Here is a 22588-nt window from a genome sequence, read left to right as displayed (position 1 = left end):
TGCACAGTATATATGGAATAATTATTTTGGATTGAGACTAATTAGAAGTAAATGTTATACTAAATTGTGGTTTCTTTCATTAATGTTGTATGCCAGCTGCACACAGATATTGTGTGCACAGTCTGGCATTAGCATTTATCAAGGTAGTTCAGCAGAAATTCAATTCAAGAAATTTATAAATACTAATGCTTAACAAACTACCTGCCTAAGGATAATTACAAGGGCCTCCACAAGTACAATGAAATATATAGTACATTATTTCTTTGTTAAAAGAACTTCATAGGCTCTGCTTGAAAATCCCATCCATTGAGCTCTTGTTACAGAGCAATGATCTCAGGGACTTCTTACTTGAAGTCTGAAGTATTTAATCATATGGAGGATGTATGCACACCTGCCAACCCATTTAGTATATCTTTTCCTGAACAACTCATACAACAGTTGGGCATTGTCATAAGAAAGCCCATATAACATGTAGACTTCTTCCATATCTTATTTGTGTGATTTACTAAAACAAATACAGTTGACCCTTGAATAACAGGGGGGGGCAGTGATCCCCCCACCACATAGTCAAAAATCCACATATAACTTTTGAATCCTCAAAAACTTAACTACTAATAGCCTACTGTTGACCAGAAGCCTTACTAATAACAAACAGTCGATTAACGCATATTTTGTATGGTATATATATTATATACTGCATTTCTACAACAAAGTAAGCCAGAGAAAAGAAAATGTTAAGAAAATCATAAGGAAGAGAAAATACATTTACAGTACTGTACTGTAATTATTGATACTGTAAGTTTACATCATCTGTCTGTCAGTACCTGCATCAATATAGCTTATATGATACAAAACACTGTAAATGTTATAGGTATTACTAACACTAGACATCAAAAATTAAAAGATAATGTGAAAAAGAAATTCATATTTATTTGCAGGTATTCGTGCATTGATAACAAAGCAGCAGCAATATGATTGCTTTACGGTAGCCTAGCCTATACACTAATGAATGATAAAATTTTTATTTTATGCTAATTAATTATATTAATAAGTTAATTTTATACAGTTATGATTTAATACTGCATCTTTACATTTGTTTACATTTCTCTTGACTGTGACTGCCACCACGTACAGTGTGTACATAAGTTTTAATAAAGTTTAACTTTTTTATAATAGATTTGCACATATTTTATGGTAGTAAATGATAAAATAGACTAGTATCTACATATTATTTTATATGTAGATACTAGTATGTCATGAATACTATATTTTATGTATTCATGACATACCTAATTTTTTCGACATATTAGGCTTCGTGGTTTGTTGGCAAATTTTTCAAATTGTCACAAATCTGAAAAAGATTTTCTAATATATTTATTAGGAAAAAACCACATATAAGTTGACCCGTGTAATTCAAAACAATATTGTTCAAGGGTCAACTCTAATTACTTCCTAAAGGAAAAAGTGGTCCCATTTAGCCACTATTTGGTTTTGAAGACAATGAATCCAAGTCAAGTTTGCATCTTTCCTGAGATAGAAATTCAGTACCAAACACCCATACTGCTGGATTTTAAAAACCTGATTTTCCTCAATGTTCCATGAAACTCTTGGAGGCCTGCATATGGCCATCAGATATCAAGCTCTGGGGAACCTTCCTTCTCAGCAGTAATCCTCAGTCTCATGTTGATTACATTGATCATCCAATGTAATCCAAGAAAGAATTCACCAGTTGGAAACGAAACGTTGGTTGAATTATCCTGTATTGTGCTATGGACTACTCCCTTTGCAGCTTCCACATTATTCAGTTCCTCTGAAATAGGAGCTCAAAGGATTGCTGCTAGTAGAATATTGAAGTAGGGTAAGTGAGCATGAATTCATATAACCAGAGCCTAAGAAATTCTTCCAGCATGACATTTACTTGCCTAATCAATGGGTTACATTATGATGACTATATAATTAGACTGAGGGCAAACTTTAATTGTCCTTGGGTGAGTTTCAATTAAATCTTGTACCCCTATAATGTTTTATAATTATGGAAGATTCCATAGAATGAGAAATTAAAAATTTTTTCCACTATCTGTATGTTAAAGGGATTATCAGTCTGCATATATAAACTCAGAGTTGCATGTGGCTTACAAGCTGTGGATTGTCATTCCCGTATACTGAACTCCATGTACTAGAAACTGAACAGTGTATTAAAGTTGTAATAATTGCTTTGTTCATATATGAAAGTGTTATTCAAGACATTTAGTATTTTAAGACTTAAAAAAATGTATTCACCTTAATTTATTTCCTAGATTAACAGAGTTTGGACAACAGTACAAAAAAAGCCAGGCATTCACCACTGGAACCTTCATTAACAACCAATACACAACATTACAGACTAGATGATTCACCACCATTTATAGGTTCTACACGATTAGTGAGAAACTTTTACACTAATATAAATTATTACAGTGCACTTCTGTAATACAATACAGAAGTAATAGTAAATCTTTTAATTAATTTACAATAAAGATGACTATATTACAGATTCATAACACAGGCCTTAAATCAATGGGATTTTCATTCAAATATACTGTGCCTAAATTTGTTACATTGATTTCAATGATATATTACCTCCTTCCTCTTCAGCATAATGAAAGGATTTTTCACAAAGTTTAATTAATAAAAGTTCTAATAATGAAATATGCATTATTTTATAAAATCATAAGTGAAATGCAAGCATGTTTATATAAAAGCAAGTGTTTATTTGGAATATATAATTTACTTTTTTTTTAATCAATAAATGAATGTTTTATGATATTCTGCTTTATCTCGTACCAGTAATTTTGCTCCAGCATCTCTGCTCTTCATGCACTAATTCATCAGGAAAATACTCTAAGGAACCTTCAAACTCATGTTACTTCATTTTTAAATTTCTTGAACATAATTTCAACTAAGCTTTTGAAATCAAGATTTTTACTATTACTTTTTTTTTAACACATCAGACTGCCTGCAGTAAATTTGCTTGTCTGGCTCCACAAAAATATCTTCTTTGAGCATATGAAAGACATATTTGTAGTAAAGATATGTTTTTCCATTCACCATTTTTGTCCATTGTCTTAACATACTGATTCATTAATCCTAATTTCATATCAAGGTGGTTAAGGTTAATGAAGATGTTTCTCCTTAGCCACTGCTATCCTCCCAAGTACTGATTATGGGCCTTGCTATCTCCACAACAAAGAATACAGCATTTTCATTTAACAGAATTACCAATCTAGTTAAGACATGTCAATAGCATTATCTATTTAGCCAACAGACTGAGTTAGAATCATGCTATGGGAATGAATGCTTGTGAATGTCTTTAGTGGTACAGAATTTCACTGCCCAGGCATGAAACTGCAAACCTGTCCAGGCTGTTTGAAATCTAAAGCAGGGGTTCAAGTTTATCTGGTCCTAAGCCCACCCCATGAGTTCTGTTGTACCAGGTTTAAAATCTTTATTGTTGTCCAAGAAACATGGACTCAAATCTCCAAGAAATAACCATTGTATTATTCTTTATGATTCAACTTTATCAAGAAGAAATTCGACATTTTCAAATGACTTAGGAGGAGGACAAAACCAAAAATATATTGCTATTTTTAACAGAACATCATGCAAGCTTTTTTTTTTTTGAGATGAGTACAACCTATATTGGTTTGGGTCACAGTCCTAAACTAGTTACTTGAAGCAAAAACTAACACAGGAGTGCACTAGTTAACCCTCTTACAGAATATAAATTCATTCCTATAACTATGGAGCTAACCAACAAAAATTAAGTGTCCAATGCAATTCATTTTCTCTCAGAAAACTATTGTGGTTCACTCACCATTTCATTCTGAATTAGATGAAACAATTACATTAAGCAATTTGGGCATTTAAAGGGATAGATTAGGCCTGATGGCAGAAAGGAAACAACCTTTCTGTTCTAGGTGTTATAGCTTTGCATGTCCATTTCCTCAATTGTTCAACATACATCTAGCAAACTTTATGGAGCTCAGGTTTAATCTTGATCCTCAAGTTCCATAATAAATACATGCATAATATACTTTTGTTTTGACAATTATGTTATGCTTTGCCACCTCTTTTTTAATATGAATTAACCATAGTCTTCACCATTTACATCATGATAACATAATGTAAAAATGAAAATTTAGAAGGTGGGAGAGACAAGGGATCTGGGGTTGATGATTGATAGAAACCTGAAATTCAGGAAACATATAACAAAGGTGGTGAAAGTAGCCCAGAGGATTGCTGCAATACTGAGAAGGTTGCTGACCTGAGGAGATAAAAGTTGTTGTTGTTCCATTGTATAAAGCCATAATCAGACCACACTTGTACTATTGTCCTGAAATCTGGTCCCCAGAATTTGAAGAGGAAAAATTAACAGTGGAAACGGTGCAGATAACAAAGACTGTATAAAGTTAATTATGAAGACAGGCTTTGGGAATATGGACTACTGAGTTTGGTGGAAGAAGGAGAGATGATATGACTGAGACTTTTAAACTGTTGAGAGGTGGTTACAGGGTGGACACTGGGGAGTTCTTTCACTTGGTGGAACAGAGGGAAGGAGCGAGGACAAGGGGCCATCCCTGGAAGTTACAAAAGAAAGTTGTGAGGAGTGGTTTCTTTGCATGGAGGGTGTGGTTGAACTGTGGAATGCATTGCCTGATAGAGTGGTGAGAGCACGAACGGTTAATGAGTTCAAGGAAAGATATGATAGACTCTGCGTTTTCTAGAATGGGCCTCCAACAATGAGTCTTTTGAATCCATGGAGGCCTGAATCATAATAATAATAAAATGTTAATAAAAATGCAGACTTACACATCCTAGAGATGTTTTAAAGACTTAAATGCTCATGCCACATATTTTTATTTCTCTATTAAGTTTACAATACTAGATATTTTCCTTAATACTGGTTCAAAAGAACCTACAATCTTTTTTGAAGAATCTGTATGTAATAGATGAGAATGGTTTTCATTTCTGTGCTCATAATATATGAATTACTAAATGATAGCTTTGCTTTTTCACATAATTTTTAATCTGATGAAGATGCACATTTGCCTACAAAGCTACAGTATATATTTTACTAATAGGTTGACTTCATTTTTAATATGTTATTTTTTGTTCAGCGGATCATATCACTTTTAGAGCAATAGTATTCATGGTACATTTTGCATATATTGCAATTTTTTGCAAAATTTTGTATATATTGCAATACTACCATGTTGCAAAATCAAATGTTAACTAAGTTTTTTCTGGATTTAAATGGAAATATTTTAAATTAATTATCCAAGGGAGGGAAGCATTATCTGCTATGGATTCACTGCTAGTTTTGTTTCATCTTAAGATATTGCTATTTCTGATCTTAGTTTTAAAAGACAATGACTAGCAAATGAAATTAGTTCAACAGATAGGAGTCCTTTTACCAGTAATAATAAAATCAGTCTACAGATTCTATATGGAATTAAAGAACTATTGACATTTGTACTTTTAATTCACTTAATATAGAGGATGCTTGTTTACATTATATATACATCTGTCTATGTATGTTATTTCATGCACAAGATTGATCTAGGCAGAATGAACAGAAAAATTGGGAAGCTTCCCAAATAGTTTATCAGGAAAAAGGATCTGACAACACAAGGCAACTTCTGTTTCGCCATTAATAAATGTTTGCCATTTACTTCAACATAATCACCATCTGTTTCCATTTCACACAGAGAAGGCAGTGGAATGACAATAGTCCATTGTGAGTCATATCTCCTAGATATGAATGCTGACTCAAATGTATTCAGTATTAATTACAATCAAATATGGCCACAGCAATAGTTTGTTATAGTGGATGTCTTTTAAAATAGCATAATGGCTACAGGATTTTCTGGTGAGAAATGACTACCTGACATTTATGCATTATGTTAGGGCATGCCACTGGGCAAACAAACATACAAACTCAGGTGTAAACATACAAACAAAACAGTAAAGACTAACAAAGGTTACAACTATTATGTAGTTAAAGAAGAGACCGATGTTATTTTAAAATATTTCTGATTGTATGTTGCATTGTTTGGAATGTTGTGTATGTTTACATATTCATATTGCATGTGTTTGGCTAATGAAGGCTAGGATGTATTCAGACAAGTTGATGCTTGGGGTTAATATTTAGATGTTTAGGATTTAATGCCATTTCCAAAGACTTCCAGATTTTTCCTAATGTTCCTACTGATGATCTACTTGCACTGCTACAAGATAAATTCTCTAAGAAGTTCATGGCACTCCTCAAACACTTACTTCATCTGGATATTTCAAATATAAAAACAGAACTCTGGTCTAGCCATGAGCAGTCTTCTTTTATTAATTTTAGCAAATCTTTATATGGAAGCATTAAAAAACAAGATCCTAGAAGAATACCTCATAAACCAAAATTATGGAAAGGTATATTGACAATACATTCTTAATCTGGAACCACAGACTACCTTTACTTCTGCTTTTTCATGAGTACCTAAATCGTCAACACCCTAACATAAAATTCATTTACAAATTAGAATCTAATGGTTCACTCCCATTTCTGGACCTTGAACTAAGTAAGGAATGGATAAATTAAAAGTCTATATATTTCAAAAGCCTACCATACTGATGGATATCTACATATCTCTTCCAATCATTATAGACCTCAAATATTGGGTATTATTTCCACACTAGCAAAAGCCTGCCGACTCATCACTAACAAGGATGAACCAGTCAAAGAACTTGAACATTTAAAAAACACTTTCCTTCAAAATAGTTATAATGACCACATCATCTCCAGACTACTCAACCAACATGAGACCAGAGAAATTCTAATGAAGAAGAAAACAGAGGATTCATCACGCTTCCATATATTAGTTTATTTCCATAAAGCTTGTAAAAATGCTTAAAGAATATAAAATCAAAGTAGCATTTACTCCCTTCATCAAGATGAGATTCTACTTCAATCTACAAAACCTCAACATAGCCCATTTCAATATCTGGGTGTTATCAGCTATGGTGAGATTTCCAGTCATCTTACTATGTTCAATTGATTTTTTTTCTGTCTGTCCAATGTATTGAAGAACATGTCGAGATATTGAATACCATAGGAGTGAAGCCTCACTTTGTCATCGCAGATGCTCTCTTCCACTGACCCACAGGACGCTTCACAAATGAGACATCAATTGTTATGGGATAAATCAGTGCTATGACACTACAGAGAGAAAATCTGGAAATGGCATTAGATCTTTACATCTAAATATTAACCCAAGTAGCAACTTGTCTAAACATCCCAGACATTATGAACATCCTTCATTAGCCAATGCATAAACATGCACAACATTCTGAGCAATGCAACATATAATAAGAAATATTTAAAAATAACATCAGTCTCTTCTATAACTACATAATAGCTGTCGCCTTCGTTTGTCTTTATTATTTTGTCTACTAGTTTGTATGTTTACACCCGAAGAGATCCCTTGTAATCAGGATAAAACATCATGGTGTCAATTAAAATAAATATTATCATGTAATTCCTGTGTTCTGCCTCATAAACTGTTAGTCGCATACTCATGAACCAGCAAAGTCCACATGCATATATAACTATATATATATATATATATATATATATATATATATATATATAGTTATTAGAAGGAATGAAATAAATAGTATCTTAGTGAGAAAAAAAAAATTAAATATGGCTCTATGTGTTTAGAGTTACAAAATAAAAAAAGTAGGCAATCATTAATAACATACATCACATAATAACATACTTTATTTGCACAGTTAAAATATAACAATTCTTATGCAGCTTGACTGAAGAACTTTTAGCCATCAGTACCTTCACTGAATGGCTAAAAGTAACATGTAACTGTATCGAAGTCCATCATTTTGGTGAAAAATTGGCAGATGCAAAGAACTGATAAAAACTGTTTCCATATGAGCAAAAGGCTTCCCACTGTGAATCTGTTAATTTCATTAATGATTGTGTACCAATGAAATATAAGATAATTCAGTTTCACAAAACTTGCTGAAAGTGCAGTATAACCCCCCCCCCTTCCCCAGAAATGCTTTGAGAAGAAAAGAGATGCATTATCAAAACTATTCTAAATACTGACCATCAGCTTCATTCATACAATTTATTCAAACCGAAAAACATTTGTTACATTCCAGAAAATGTGCAGCTTCAATACTGCATCTTAAATAGTTTGGAGAGAACAAAGAATGCAGTTTCAGGAGTGAGTGAAAGTAAATGAAATGTAAATAAATTATGGAAGTGCAAGTTTGAAGAAAATTAATATGAAAAGTGGTGGAGGATGAGAAAAATAGTGAGGTAGTATTAAAAAAAAAATTTTGTGCTCTTAATTTTTACAGTACAAAGGATTGAAAACATGTCTGGTGAGTGGTGAAGTTGAGAAGATAAATCGTGTTTTCCTGAAGCAAAGATTAGTGATTCTGTTAGGATACAGCAAAAGGTTCCTAGTGCAGAATTAGAGAGAGGATGTGAAAAATTCTAAAAGAAGCAAAAACAAAAAGTGAATGGGTAAAGATTTTTTAAGTTTGTTACCACAGGACAGTTGGAATGATTGAGAAAAGGAGCAATGATTTCAAATGAGTCAATGTATAGGAGAAAGGATGAATGCTTGCACTTGAGTTAGGTATCTGGAGAAAGAGAGAATGGAACTGTATAATTAAGGAAAGTGGAGTAACTGGAGGTCTGTTTTGGATTTATTGCTGAAGCAACTAAGACTATGAGATCGGTGTATTATGTCCGTAGCATGTGTTCTTCTAACTTGTTTGCCTGTTATATGGGATGAAAACCTAAATTTCCGAGAAGGAATACCCAGCATCCACACAGAGGTAAGCATGTCTGTAGGTACTTTCGAGATAAGTGAATGTAAGAATGATCAAAGAATGCTGAATGTTGTTTCTCAAGTATCAAATAAAAATGAGGCAGTGATTACAAAAATGCAAGACGACCTTTGAGTCTAAGTGGATAATTAATGTAAGTTGCGTATAATAGTGTCAGAAGCAAACAGAAATAAAGGCAAGAAGTTTTGGCATTAGGTAGTTTGACTTGATCAGAAATTACGAGCATTAGTGAAACTGATGGAGGATGATGTAGGGAGAGAATGCAAAAGATATTATAGTTTCAGAAAGTTGAAGAAATTTTGTTAACCTGGTTGGCCAAATAATTAGCATATCCACTTTCCAACCAGCATGCCAAATGGACATGATCATTTGTAAACTTCCTTAGGTATGAGACCACCATTCTGCTTACTGTAGGCCTGAAATGGCCCAAAAGTGTTTTGTGGATTTTAGAGCAAGATTTCCAGATTGCATAAAAAAATAATAATAATTGCAAAAGACATCTTAGCCTGCTTGCAATACTAATATTAGGATCCAGTAAAAAGATAATTTTGAAAAGGTCCAAGTGCAGAAGAGAGGGGATGTGAAATATACTAAAAGAGGCAAAAAAAAAAGTAGAAGAAATGAAGCGTATAAGAGTTGAAGCGCAGGTAGGGTCATGAAAGCAAAGCATACTATTTGATGTGATACAGGGGTTAGCAAGACAAAATATGAAATTGGTTGCTATAGTAAGTGCAAAGGTGTAAAGGAAGATGTAGATGCATGCATCAGCAAAGTAGTTCAATGAACCAACCATAATTTTGGGGACTTCAACTATGGTAACAGAAATTGAAATAGGTAAGGAGACACAACAGGAAAGAAATGGAATTTATGTGGCTGTGAAGAGATAATCATCTAACTTATCATATGATGTTATAGACCAAGAGTTTAAAATTACTTAATCTGTAGATAGAGAGTACCAGAGGATTTGTCCATAAGTAAAGTAGCTGCCATTTTGCCTCCATCTGTTAGAGACTGATTATACAATCTTGAACATGAAACAAAAGAATATGGAACTACAGAGCCACTGATTATGACAAACTTAGGCAACTCCTAGGAGCAGTGCCATGGCTCAACAACAAAGTAATGGAAGAATACAAGGAAAATGCCACAGAGATAATTGAGGGAAGTTGCAGTATCAGACTGCATACCCAGGGTCAGCAGGATAAATCATGCAGGAACAAGCCAGGTAAGAAGTTTCATTAAATAGGAGCTGCAAACAAAAGATGTTAAGGGATTCCAACAAAAAATGATTAGCAAGCTCATGAGCAGTATACAAAGCAAGCAAAAAATGTATGTTACATTAAGGAAGGCAAAAATCAGACTATTACAGTATAAATTTGATGAATACTAATAGTAGGGAGGTGAGAGAAGCAGAAGAAATAGCAAATTTACTGAATTATCATGATCTAAGAATATATATATCATCCTAGTAAAGATAATGTAGTGACCAATGTGAGAATGGAGATATATGGACTGGAGATGCTTAAGATATAGCAGTCTTAATGCAAATTTGGCTGTGTGACTGGATGGGATATCAGCCTGTGTATTATGAGAATGTGCAAAGGAATTGGTAATGCTATTATCAAGCTGTTTAATCTATGTCTCATTTATCTTTTCCAAGGAAACGGCTAGTTGATAAGTAGGTCCCAAGGAAATACAAAGAGGATAAAATAGTTTTGCTGCATAGAAGATGCACCAAGACAGAGGTAGCAAAATTATAGACTGATCAGCATTTCAAGAGTCGTGGCTAAGATTCTGGAAAAGTTAAGGGGAGGGGATTCAGGAATGAGTAAGTAAGAATATGATACTCTACAGGGATCAGCATAAATTTGTGAAACTTTAGTAATTTACACACTTTCTATAGTGAAGTGATAGTTGGAATAGAAATAGCTACATGATGAATAGTGCAAAGCTTTGCAAAGAGGATACCACATAAAACTATTATATAAATGGAGCAAATGGGGATGAACAGGAAGCTAGTGAGAGAGAGAAAGAAAGATGTACATGCAAACTCATTTCATCCAAGATAAGTTATATTTTCCGGTATATGCGTGAAAATTAACAGCTGAAGACAAACCTTTTTTTTCTTTTTTTGGCACAAAATATCATCTTATTGTGTTAAGGGTTAAGCAATCCTTCATATAAATTTTCAGTTTTATAAAAAGTGGAAACAAATTACCTTTGTTTTCTTTCTTACTTTTTTTTTTTTTTTAAGTAATCTATTTCCACTTTTATGGCAAACGTTTGAAAGACAAAGCTTGCACTGAGACATTATGACTATACTGAAATACATAGATATATTAAAATGCTGGTATCTAACATGGTTGCTGTAAGCACTTGCTAAGCATACATAGTGGAATCTTACCAAAAAAAAAAAAGTCAAGAACATGAGAATGGGATGCAGAATTTCACAGGTAAATATTACAATTTCACATTATTTTCTTTCACTTATTATTTTTTTTTTAATGTAAATTAGAATATTGAATGAGATCATGGTGAATTTCTCATCCACAGATTGGAAATAGCTTAGGCCCTGAGGTATTCCAGTTGTTCTGAGGCTGACCTGCATCTGCCATCTAGGTAATAATACAATAATCCATAAATATATATAAATGAAATCATTAACAAATATCTAATGCTAATCCTATATTATTGATTCTGGCCCATAAGATCTGAAATGTCTTCTTCACTGGATTCATGCTATAAAATTGTTTCATACATTGTTCCAATTGGAAAAATATTGAACCATACCAGTTAAGTTTCATAAACTTCCGTTTGATATACTGGCATTAATGAAACTGGTGTTAATAAACACCTCAAGGTGCTGTTATAACTGGCATTCAAATAACATCTTAGACATGTTCACTTTTTCCCTGAATCACCAGTAAGTAAATCTACAGGAGTAGGTCAATAATCAAACTTAAAGTGGAAATGTATGTATTAACATGTCAAGTATTCCTTACAAGAAAGTTCTCCTATTTATGAAGTCTGTACTTGTTGCAAATATTTATGTAACATATTTTTCCCCCTTTTTTTTCACTCGATTGTCGATAGGCTGGAAGACGTTAAATTAGCCAAGAGCGCTTATCTGTTGGCACCTGGGCAATAAAAATCAGCCATCTTCACTATCATCATCTTCAGTGATAACTGGATGCCCAAAATTCCTGGCAATGCTGTCTGATATTGAGCGAAGATTCTCAACATTATTATCATCAAAGTAGTCCCCATCAAAACTATCACTGGCAGGCTCTACATGGAAGATATCATCATCACTTACCATACCTGGTCGATAGTTGTCATATTCTGATTCATAAGTAATATTAAGAGAATCAACACTGAGCAGCTGATCACTATCATATGTGTGACTGCTTCCACGTGAAGACATACTGGTATCATCCATATCTGCCTCATGACCAGGGTCAATAAACATTGAATTAAGATCATTCAGAGCTCCTTCTGCATCAGTAAGTCCACGTTCATTCATTAGTGAAACATTTTCTAATGCTGGATCATCTGCAGAAAAAGCATGTTCATCTCCTAAAGGAAGGTCAGCAGTCTCATCCTCTTCATCCTCTTCCTCATCATCACTTTCCTCACTATCTGAATCATCACCATTAGTAGCTATCTTTGAGTAGGAGTCTGTAGAAGAAAGCTGCCTATCTCCTTGGAGATCATGATACTTGAGCTGTACCTCTCTCCTGTGGGTATGGGGAGAATTTTGCCAACTTACCCTACGTTCAGGAATGTAACTAAGAGGGAATCTATATCCTACAGTAGGTCGCAGTTCAAGTAACTTTCTGCTTTCTCCTACAGCATCTTGATCTACTTTCTGGTTTAAAGAACTCTCTGAACTGCTATTGGGGATTGTTTTGTTAATCATTCCTACAAACATCTCATCATTTCCATTCCTCTCAGAGTCTTGTGTAAGAGATTTGACTTTTTCTTCCACTGTCAACACAACTGGGTTATTATTTATCTGATCCCGTAAAATCACTCCTGTTCGTTGTTTTTCAGTAGCATTTGTATCTTGAAGTTCTGCCAGCACCTGGTTGACATTTTTAAGATCATGTAGTGGATATGTCTCTACTGGAACACCTAGTAGTCTTTCTTTTAATGGCACACAATTATGAAGGTCATCTGTCTGATCTTTAGATGGAGATGCACCATAATTTTTTCTGTGTTCTGCACCATTACTAGAGGAACTAGAGCTTTCATTATCCACTTCAAGATCTAATATGTCTTCTGCAGCACTACGAGAAATTCGCCTTACTGGAGTTGAGTTCACTGAATAGTGGGTATCCTGTGTCTGGTATGGCAAGTCATTCTGTCTCCCATATTGTCTTATATCTGGTTTAATAACTAAACTGCGCTTTTTTGGAACATCTTCTGGCGATGTGGTTGGTGGTGATTTAATATCCATGGACTGTTTGCGTGCTCGTTTGCGAGACCAAGATCCAGTGCTGTGTGCTGGTGAAATATTATGGTTACTAGCTCTAGGTTCAGGATGAATATGAGGTTTAGGGGCTGGATCACTGCTGGACGTACTGCTGCTGCCAATGGCTGAACTGCTGGATGAGCAGTGATCTGGACAAGTATTTCTTTTTGGGGATCTTTGCTCTGGATTAGTAGCCACTGGATTTGGCTCTTCAGATACACAGGACGGCATAACTGGAGGTTGCCAAGGTGGAAGAGATTCTGTTAAATGTGTTGGAGAAATACCAACCTTCGGAAAGTTTTGCTGTTCATTTATCACTTTCAATCGTTCAATGAAGGATGGAATGCTTTCCCTGGAGGAAGTGAGGATGGTATGTTTTGCAAGATCAGTAGTGGGCTTTTCTGCACCATCATCAGCATCACTTGGAGTTATTACCCAAGGCAACTGAAAAGTGGGACCTGCAGCAGATGATTCTTTTGCTGGACAAGGAATTTGTGCATGAGTGAAACTATCACACGATGAAGTTGAAGCAGATTGATTGAATGATGAATTTTCAGCTGTTGATGGTGCCCCAGATGGTTGGTCACTTTCGGAAAGGCTGTCGTGGCTGGTTGAGGGATGCAGATGAATGTGACTCAATGAAACACACCTTGATTGACCTGTAGAATCCTCTTCTTCAAGTGGAGAAGGAGTAGATTGAATGAGTGACACTGGTTGTTTTGGTAAAGTAGAGACTTTAGCTGGCCTTGAATGCAAGTAACTCCTGGGAAGAGATGATGTTTTCTGATAATGACTGATTCCTGGAGATCCAATATTAGTAGGTCGAATAATATCCTGATGGTTAGGCTTGATTTGTGACCAGGAACCATCATTAGACAAACTGGATGGTACTCTTCCCTCTGGCTTCATAGAACGAGGCCTGGAACGAGAATAAGTTTTTGGAGGTGTACTGGCAATGGGCGGCTTTGTGTGACTATAAGAAGGTGAATCCCCAGGTTTTAATGATCCCAGATGGCGGCTGAGGGAAGGATAAGGACTTCTTTCTCTTATTCCATAAGGTGGTGCCCAGCTTGGACTACTGGGAATAGAAGATTTTGGGAGCACCTCATGGAAGCTTTGTGACCTCTTTGTCCTGGGAGTGCTACTGCAACTGCTGACACGATTATTATTCAGCTCAGCAGCCTGCTTTAGAGTCTCTGCCATCATGCTGAGAGGAGTAGGAACTCCCCCTGGTATTCCTCTTGCAAGTCGACATGCAGCATTAATTCGCATGTGATCTCTCTCACCATATGCTTGGTACTGGTCACTGGATTGTTTACGATCTATTAAAAAATATGTTGTCATTTCACCTTTTCCCTTCACTTTCACTCGTCCCCGACAATGGAAGAGGTATGGATGATCTTTTAGCAATTGGAACACTTCTTCTGTAACCTAAGAGAGAAAAATCATGCTACATCAGAGTTGTGGCTAAAGGAATAAAATGCCTATACAGTCATTTTATTCAGTTTGATCAAACAACATGCTACTGGTAATTTTTGTTTGTAATTTTCTTTAAATAAAATGTGCTATTCAATTTAAAATAATCAATCACCCTTTTCTTCTCTAGTTAAAATACTGCCAGCAGTTAGGTCATGTTATAGGATAAAATAAAAAGAAAAGTTGAACACAAATATTTCTGTGGTTTAGCAAATCCTCATTTAATTTCTGGTATTGAGACTAATTTATTGTATAATAAAATATACAATATAACCTGACAAGTTTTGGAACTCATTGAAATTACATCATCAGGGTTACAAAACTTGTATAAAAAACTAGAAAAAATTAATTGCACATAGATGTTATCAGAACTTCAAAACTAGTACATATAAACAGTGACCAGAAAAAAAAAGAAAAAAAACAATTAATATGTACCTTGGATATGTATACGTGTCATATCCAAGGCCTGAAGTTGCTAGATGAAAGTTTTTTGACGAAAGCAGACCAAACTTGGTGTAGGATTGTGTAGGGATACAGATCATTTCTGAGGCTTCTTTAAAACTTTCTTTCAAAACAATTATGACCAATTTATGGCATTTCTGTTTCTTGCCAAACTAGTTGGCAGCCTATGTTTGTTGTTTGGAAGGTTAATCCTGATCTATGCTGTCTTATTTTCTCAACATCTTTTATGTGTTCAGATATGCTTCTCTCTCTCTCTCTCTCCAGACAGTTTTGTCTGACCTACATTACTCCAAAATTGTTGTAATATGAGAAACATGGTTGAATGAAGATGATATCCTGATGGGAATGGCAAGGTACAATGTTTTTTCACAAGGACAGAAAGGACAAGGGGGGGTGCTAGATATGATATTAGGGGAATGATGTCCACATAAGGTAGACATGAAAGAGGGAAATAGTGGCAATGGTTTTAAGGCAGTGTGAGGTAGGGTTGACAGGAAAAGATATTTAGTTGGATGTTACTATAGGCCAAGGAATGTGGAGGGTGGTGATAAAGAAATATATAAGTAACTTCAGTTAGTGAACAAGGGAAGGGCGATTTTAATTATGACAATGATTGAAATAAAGAGTTAGCATTTGGGAATAAGGAAAATGAATTTCTTGAGAGATAGCTATCTCTGGGCGTATGTAAAGGGGGGGGGGGGGCACACAAGGATCAAGAGTTTTAGATCTGATAATTTTATCAAAGGATGATTATGACTGTGGTTTTGCACCAGCCTCCAGCTGGTGAGAGTGATCATGAAGTGATCAATTGGATTGTGGCTAGCCATATGAAGACCTGTGAGGAAAGGATATATATGGAAGTACAGAGGCTTGTGATTATCACAAGCTTAGGAGATAGCTTGAAGCTATATCATGAAATGAGGAGTTGAGCAGGAAGGAAATAAATACTACTTGGGAACTGACAAAGTAATACTTAACAGCATTGACGTGTGAATTTCTGAAGGTCAGAAGGCTGAATAAGATAGAGTCAAATGGATGAATGAACAGATTAAGCATGAAATCTGGAAAAAGAAAGCATTTGGAGGCAGCACAAGATGAATAAATAGTAATAATCAGTTGAATGAAGAGCAGGCTAAGAGAATGACTCAGTTGGTTATGGACAGCAAACATGTGGTCCAAGCAGAAATTAGCAAATCAGGCCAAGAAAAATCCTCAGCAGTTTTTACGATGAGTACCAAGTAGAAAGAAGTCATTATGACAAGATAATGTTAATGGGTGAAAGTGAGAGAGAGAGATTGGTAACTGCTGCAGAGAACATAGTTGAGGTGTTCAGTGAGCAGTTCATCAGAGTGCTTTATCCTTGGTGTGAAATCAGAAGCTCAAGCATAGAGAATGAAATGAGAGATTTAATGGTGAATGAGCAAGAGTTAAGTAAGCTAGATGTCAAAAAAGGCAATAGGACTTGATGATTATCATGTGTCTTAAAGGAGTTAATATCAGCCTTGGCCTACCTGGGAAGAAAGGTAAAATGGTTCCATTTTGCAAAGCTGGTAATAAGCTATAAATTATAAGCCAATCTATATATCTGGAGTTGTAGTTAAGATATTGGGGACGATGGTAAGAGCTAGGATAATAACAGTAACATTCTTTTTGCTTGTCAGCATGGATTTGTTAAAGGGAATTTGTGTTTTACCAACTTTTGCTTATGTACTACAACAAGCTGATGTATGTTTTGAACAAGGAAGATGCATACAAGTGGTATACTTAGATTTTGCATATTTAGAATTTACTATCCTTATATTGCCACATAACAATTGGTAACTAAACTGTAGCAAATGGGAATGGAAGATTAGTGAGTTGGATAGGAAATTGAACCCTCAGATAGGTATCAGAAAGTTGTGTATGGTGTGCAGCATCCCAGAAGAAGAAAGTCACTATGTGCCACAGAGGTCTTTTTTGGGACCATTGTTATTTAATTTGTATATTAATGATATGTGATATACAACTGTTTGCAGATGATGAGGAATCAAGCAGATGCTCTAGCCTTACAGGAAGACCTGAATAGACTGTATGAGTGGACAACAGTATGGAACTGTCAGTTCAGTGTTGCAAAGTGTAAGGTTCTGAAATTTGGTAGGCAACAGTGGGATGCAAAGTATACACTTGCTAGGGAAATTTTGGAGGAAGTTGGGGAGACAAGAGACCTTGGAGTGGACAAGGATCTGAAGTTCAGAGGTCAAATTGCACAAGTTGTGAAGTCATCACCTCAGATTATGGCCATGATGCAGAGAATCTTAACATGCAGAAATAAAGAGGTTCTGGTTATATTATAAGACCTTGATCAGGCCTCACATAGATTATTGTGCATAGATTTGGTCCCCTGGTGTAAGTTGAAAAACATTTGTAAATTTGTAACAACTCTGATTCATGTTAAGTTTCTTTTGTTTTATTCATAGTAAAGGATTACACTGAAAATGTGATATAATACCAAAACTGAGGTAAATTTATATATAGTTTTAAGGATTACTGACTTAAAACTATATATTTTGTAAAATTTTACAAAATATTTAATAATACTCAGAAATAACTTAAATTTTTAGGAATATTCAAAATTCTAGCAAAACAAAGTATAAACAAATACACCTTTTAGTTTAATACCTACATAAATCTTATAAGAAAGGATCTAGAGAAGAATAACTTTGGTGGTAACTGCTCTTTAGGATGTGGGATATGAAGACAGATTGAGAGAATGCAGTTTGCAAAGTCTCGTGAATAAGAGGAAAAGAGGGGTTACGATTGAGATATTTAAGTTGGTAAAGGGTTGTTACTGGGTTAATGTGGAAGAAATTTGTCATAGAATGACAGAAAGGGGTAAAACAAGGAATCATCCCTGTAAGATATGCAAGGAGAGTGTGAGCAGCATGAGGAGCAGGTTCTTTGTGTGGACAGTGAATAAGTTTAAAGCACAGTTTGATGGTCTTTGTGAATACCTCCTGTAATGAGTCTTTTGACTCCACGGAGGTCTGGTATTAACAATAATAATGATGTGAGGTATTAAAGTCTTTGAAAGATTTATTAGAGGGAAAAATTGAAGGCAAACAAAAGAAAGGAAATCATCACTGTAACTTGTGGGCCTGGTTATCCAAAGTGAATAGCCTTTCTGTAGATCTGAATTCTGTGGCTTGGAAGTTTTTGAGTATCATTAGGTGAGAGATGATTTTCATTACCTGGTATAATGAGAGAAGGTGAAGTATGATCTTCCTTGTATGACATAAGGCAGGATTGGGTTTATTTTAGTACTGAAGATGAGGAAGTTGTTCTATGGAAGATATAGCTTATAGTTGTCCTTATGGAAGATCTTTTAGTTTGGAATAAGTGAGCACTACAAGGTTTGTCAAATGAAAAGGGAAAAAAAAAAGGTATTCTCATCATAAACCTCAAGCATCATTTGACAAACCTTGAATGATGCCTGAGGTTAATGAGAAAGAGAAGGTCATTTATGAATAGTAAAAATAGTGTGGGCAAAAGTATAGACCCTGGGATACTCCAGCATTATCAGGGAAGTCTGCAGAAAAGAAGCCATCCCTCATGACATGTAGTGAACGTCTAGATAGAAAACTGGCAGTCCAGTTGCATAAGGTGGATGACCATAGGATGGTAGATCATAAAAATGGTAATAGGGTAAGAAGACTTTTATGCCAGAGCATATAAAATGCCCTGTAAATATCCATAGCAATGACCTGAGTTTCTCCAAACTTATGGAACTTGAGTCCATAGATGGATGATGTTGGCAAGAAGCTCCACTGTGGATCAAGAATGATGAATCCATATTGGTAGTCAGTAACTGGTAGACTTCCAAGTGGTGAATTGTACACGTTTCCTACTTAGCATGTGCTAATCTTTAATTTTTTGTTTGAGAAATACTGTTAAAATCAAAATAATAAATGTTCCAATGCCTTTTCATTCACCAGAGAGAGAGAGAGAGACAGGCAGCACTTTTATTATTCAAATTAAGTGTATATATGGAATCCAACATTATTTCAAAGCTGAATAGATAAACTAAAAGTTTCAGCGGATCCAAGTGTAAGCAAACCTTTCATGACAGGGGCAACTCGTAGTAAAGAAAGGTGGAGCAAGCTCCGATCACTATCCTTAGTATTTTCCCATAATGTAAAACACATCTCCTAGCAGACATGTATGATGTTATGCATTATGGGGGGGGGGGGGGTTTGCTTATGCTTGGATCCGCCAAAATTTTTATAGTTTCTATATTTGGCACTAAACTCTTGTAGTTTCTCTATTCAGCTTTGAAATAATGTTGGATTCAATATCAACTTAATTTGAATGTGCATCACCGAAGTGAAGCTTTTTGGCTCTCTTATTTCAGCACTTTTATTATTATTATTATTATGGGCTATGCCATGGAGTCCTTAGACTCATCAAGGCAGGCCCTAATATGCCAAGTACAATCCAACATTCACACAGGATCTATCATACTTTGAACTCATTCAGGATAATTTGTAGAATGGTTCCTCATTCTACAACGCTCTCCGATTCCACTCTCCAAGCAAAAAATCTAGTCCTAACACCTAACTGCATTCTTGCTCAATTTCCAAGTATGGTTCCTCATTCTACAACCACCAGTCCTATTCTGAAAAATTTCCACTCTATTAATCTTGTAAAAATCCTTCAGTAATATGTATGTCTCAATCATATCACCTCCTTTCTGCTTGTCAACCAATTTCTGTATAACCTGTTGTCATAAGATTCATTCCATAGATCTTATACCATCTTAGTCATGTGCTTCTGGATCTTGTCCACCTCTTCCTCATCTCCAAGAAACCCTAGTGACCAGATCTGCAAGTAGTAGTCAAGATGGGGGTCTTACCAAGGCTCTATAAATCAATTTCCTGGAGTACAGTTCCATCAATGTGATATACAGCAGGTAATCTTTTCACCCCAAAATGCATCGTATACTTTGTCACATTAAATTGATATCCATTCTCCTTTACCCAGACTGCCAGTCTATCCAAATCATTGTGCAAAATTTTAACGTCATCTGTATTAATTATTGCACTACACAATTTTGCATCACCAGGAAACAACTGAATAATTCCTCTCAGATCCTTTGTTATATTGTTAATGAGCAAATTAAGCCAAAAACAGAGCCTTGCAGCACGATACTAATCACAAGCCTTCTAATGGGCTCTGCTCCTCAATAAATTACTCTTAGTTATCTCTCCACCAAATACCCTCTAATCCACTTCACCAACTTTATATCCATCCCCATGTGCTACAATTTATTGATTAGAATTCCATGCAGTATTCTGTCAAAAGCGTTTGCAAAGTCCAGCAGTATCACTGCAAACCCATTACCTTTATCCAACTCAGCTGTCACCATATTATAAAACATGAGCAAGTTACTGAGGCATGACCCACCCCTCACAAAACCATGCTCTCCCCCCCCATATAGTATCCCATTTCTATCTATCCATTCCTGTATTTTGCTCTTGACCAACTTCTCGAGTACTACCTTGACTACAACTCCTCTATACTGATCAGTCAGCAATTTGCTACATCAGTCTTGGAGCCTTCTTTTATGCAATGGAACTATTTTACCCTCTTTCTTGTAGGTAAAATAGGACTAACCCAGAGTCGAGACTTAGATTCAAAAACATGGTCAAAGGTTCTGCCAATTCTCTAGCACCTTCTCGTACAACTCAAGCTGGTATAACCATCTAATCCCATAGCTGCATTCACATCAGGGTTCTGTACTATGCTATGCACCTCCAGTTCATTTACCCAGTTTCCATATAACCTTTTCCCCCTCTTGTTACTGCAACATCTCCACCTGGATGATATACTCTTGCAAAGTGTTCACTTATTACTTCTACTTTTCTTTTAGGCTTACATGGTGATTCGAATACATTTTGGAAAATTATGGAGGCAACTACCGTGTTTGAGTAAAACTTTAGTTTAATATAAACGAAAATCCACATTCGACATTTCGACCTTTATATCAAGGTCATCTTCTGGAGCATATATACTATATACAGAGAAACAAGCTGCGCTCAGTGCAGCTTGTTTCTTAGAATTACACATGTACCACAGTACAAAACTGATTTATTATTCAAAATAAATTGAATAATACATAATTTTTTTTACTGTGTTACACATGCCTATTCTATAATAATGGATATCTCACAGGTTTCATCATACAAAAATATCATCATCATATATAATCAGATGTTTCACAGTTATCAGATACTTTGCAGGTTTAATAATTAATTACTAAATGATAATTAGTAAAGCTGACCTGCAATTGTCAAGCTGATTAACAGTGCAAATGTTAAGCTTGGCAAATGAAATAATACAGCAGTAGACATGCCAATCAAGTCACTTCATCAGATTATTTAGCTTATTTTATTTCTAATTATTTTTAAAAAGAAATATTTTGCCACAAAATTTCTCAGTCCCACACACATTTAGATTCAGATAGTCTGTTTATAGCAGCAGCAGTTGTAGTTAACAGTGCTATGGCTGAGATACCATGAGAGAAAAATGCTAAAAACAAAATAGCTTATGTCTGCAGATTAGCCAGTCTCAAACAAACTAATTGCAGACAAAGACACTTATTACCTCATGATCTTAGCAGCATAAAATTCAATTCTAAATAGCCATCACAGTTGCAGAGATAGAAAGGGGGAAAAAATGCATCTTTCAAGAAAACTCCCACCAGTTGGAGAGAGTGACCATGTGGTTTTGACTTGGAAGATGAATAGACATGCAGGAGTATCAAAGAGATGGGAATGGATGTGGAATTATACAGCAGGTGATTATAATAGTCTTAGACATCAACTTGGGGAAGTTTCATGGAGGGAGGAATTGGAAGGCCGGGATATCATTAGTGCTTGGGAAAATTGTGAAGGAATATTTGTTAGCAGCCATAGTAAGCTATTCCACAAGTGAAGAAGAGGACACAATTTGGTGTAAAGTGGATGACAAAAATATTAAACAGGAACTGCATGTGAAAAAGAGGCTATGAAAGAGATATAAGGAGACAGGTAAAGAGCAGATGCATGAAGAATATAAAACACAGGCCAGGAGAGCGACTAGTATGGAAGGTGAAACTGGAATATGAGAAGTGATTGGCCCTAAGATCCAAAGAAAATCCTAGGGAATTTTTTAGCAATGTGGCAGTAGGAGGAGAAATGATTGTGGAAGAATGACATTGTGGGATAAAAATGGGAATAGAGTGACTGATGCAGA

General features: G+C 35.3%; 1 protein-coding gene across 1 annotated transcript in view; it reads right to left on the bottom strand.

The window, feature by feature from the left end:
* Positions 1-7727: 7727 nt before the first annotated feature.
* The window catches only part of LOC150105503 (adenylate cyclase type 1-like), a 280605-nt gene continuing 265744 nt past the window's right edge, over positions 7728-22588 (bottom strand). Inside the window, exon 21 of the mRNA XM_090393976.1 lies at positions 7728-14812. Coding sequence (XP_090250102.1) covers positions 12059-14812 — 2754 coding nt within the window. The 3' untranslated portion in view covers positions 7728-12058. The remainder of the gene's footprint in view (positions 14813-22588) is intronic.

Source organism: Typopeltis vanoorti, chromosome 6 (genome assembly GCF_054136105.1).
Source record: "Typopeltis vanoorti isolate ZY-2024b chromosome 6, IOZ_Tvanoo_1.0, whole genome shotgun sequence".
In the NCBI taxonomy this organism is placed as follows: domain Eukaryota; kingdom Metazoa; phylum Arthropoda; class Arachnida; order Uropygi; family Thelyphonidae; genus Typopeltis; species Typopeltis vanoorti.
The sequence above is the reverse complement of the archived record's forward strand: the minus strand, read 5'-3'. Positions and strand labels throughout refer to the sequence as shown.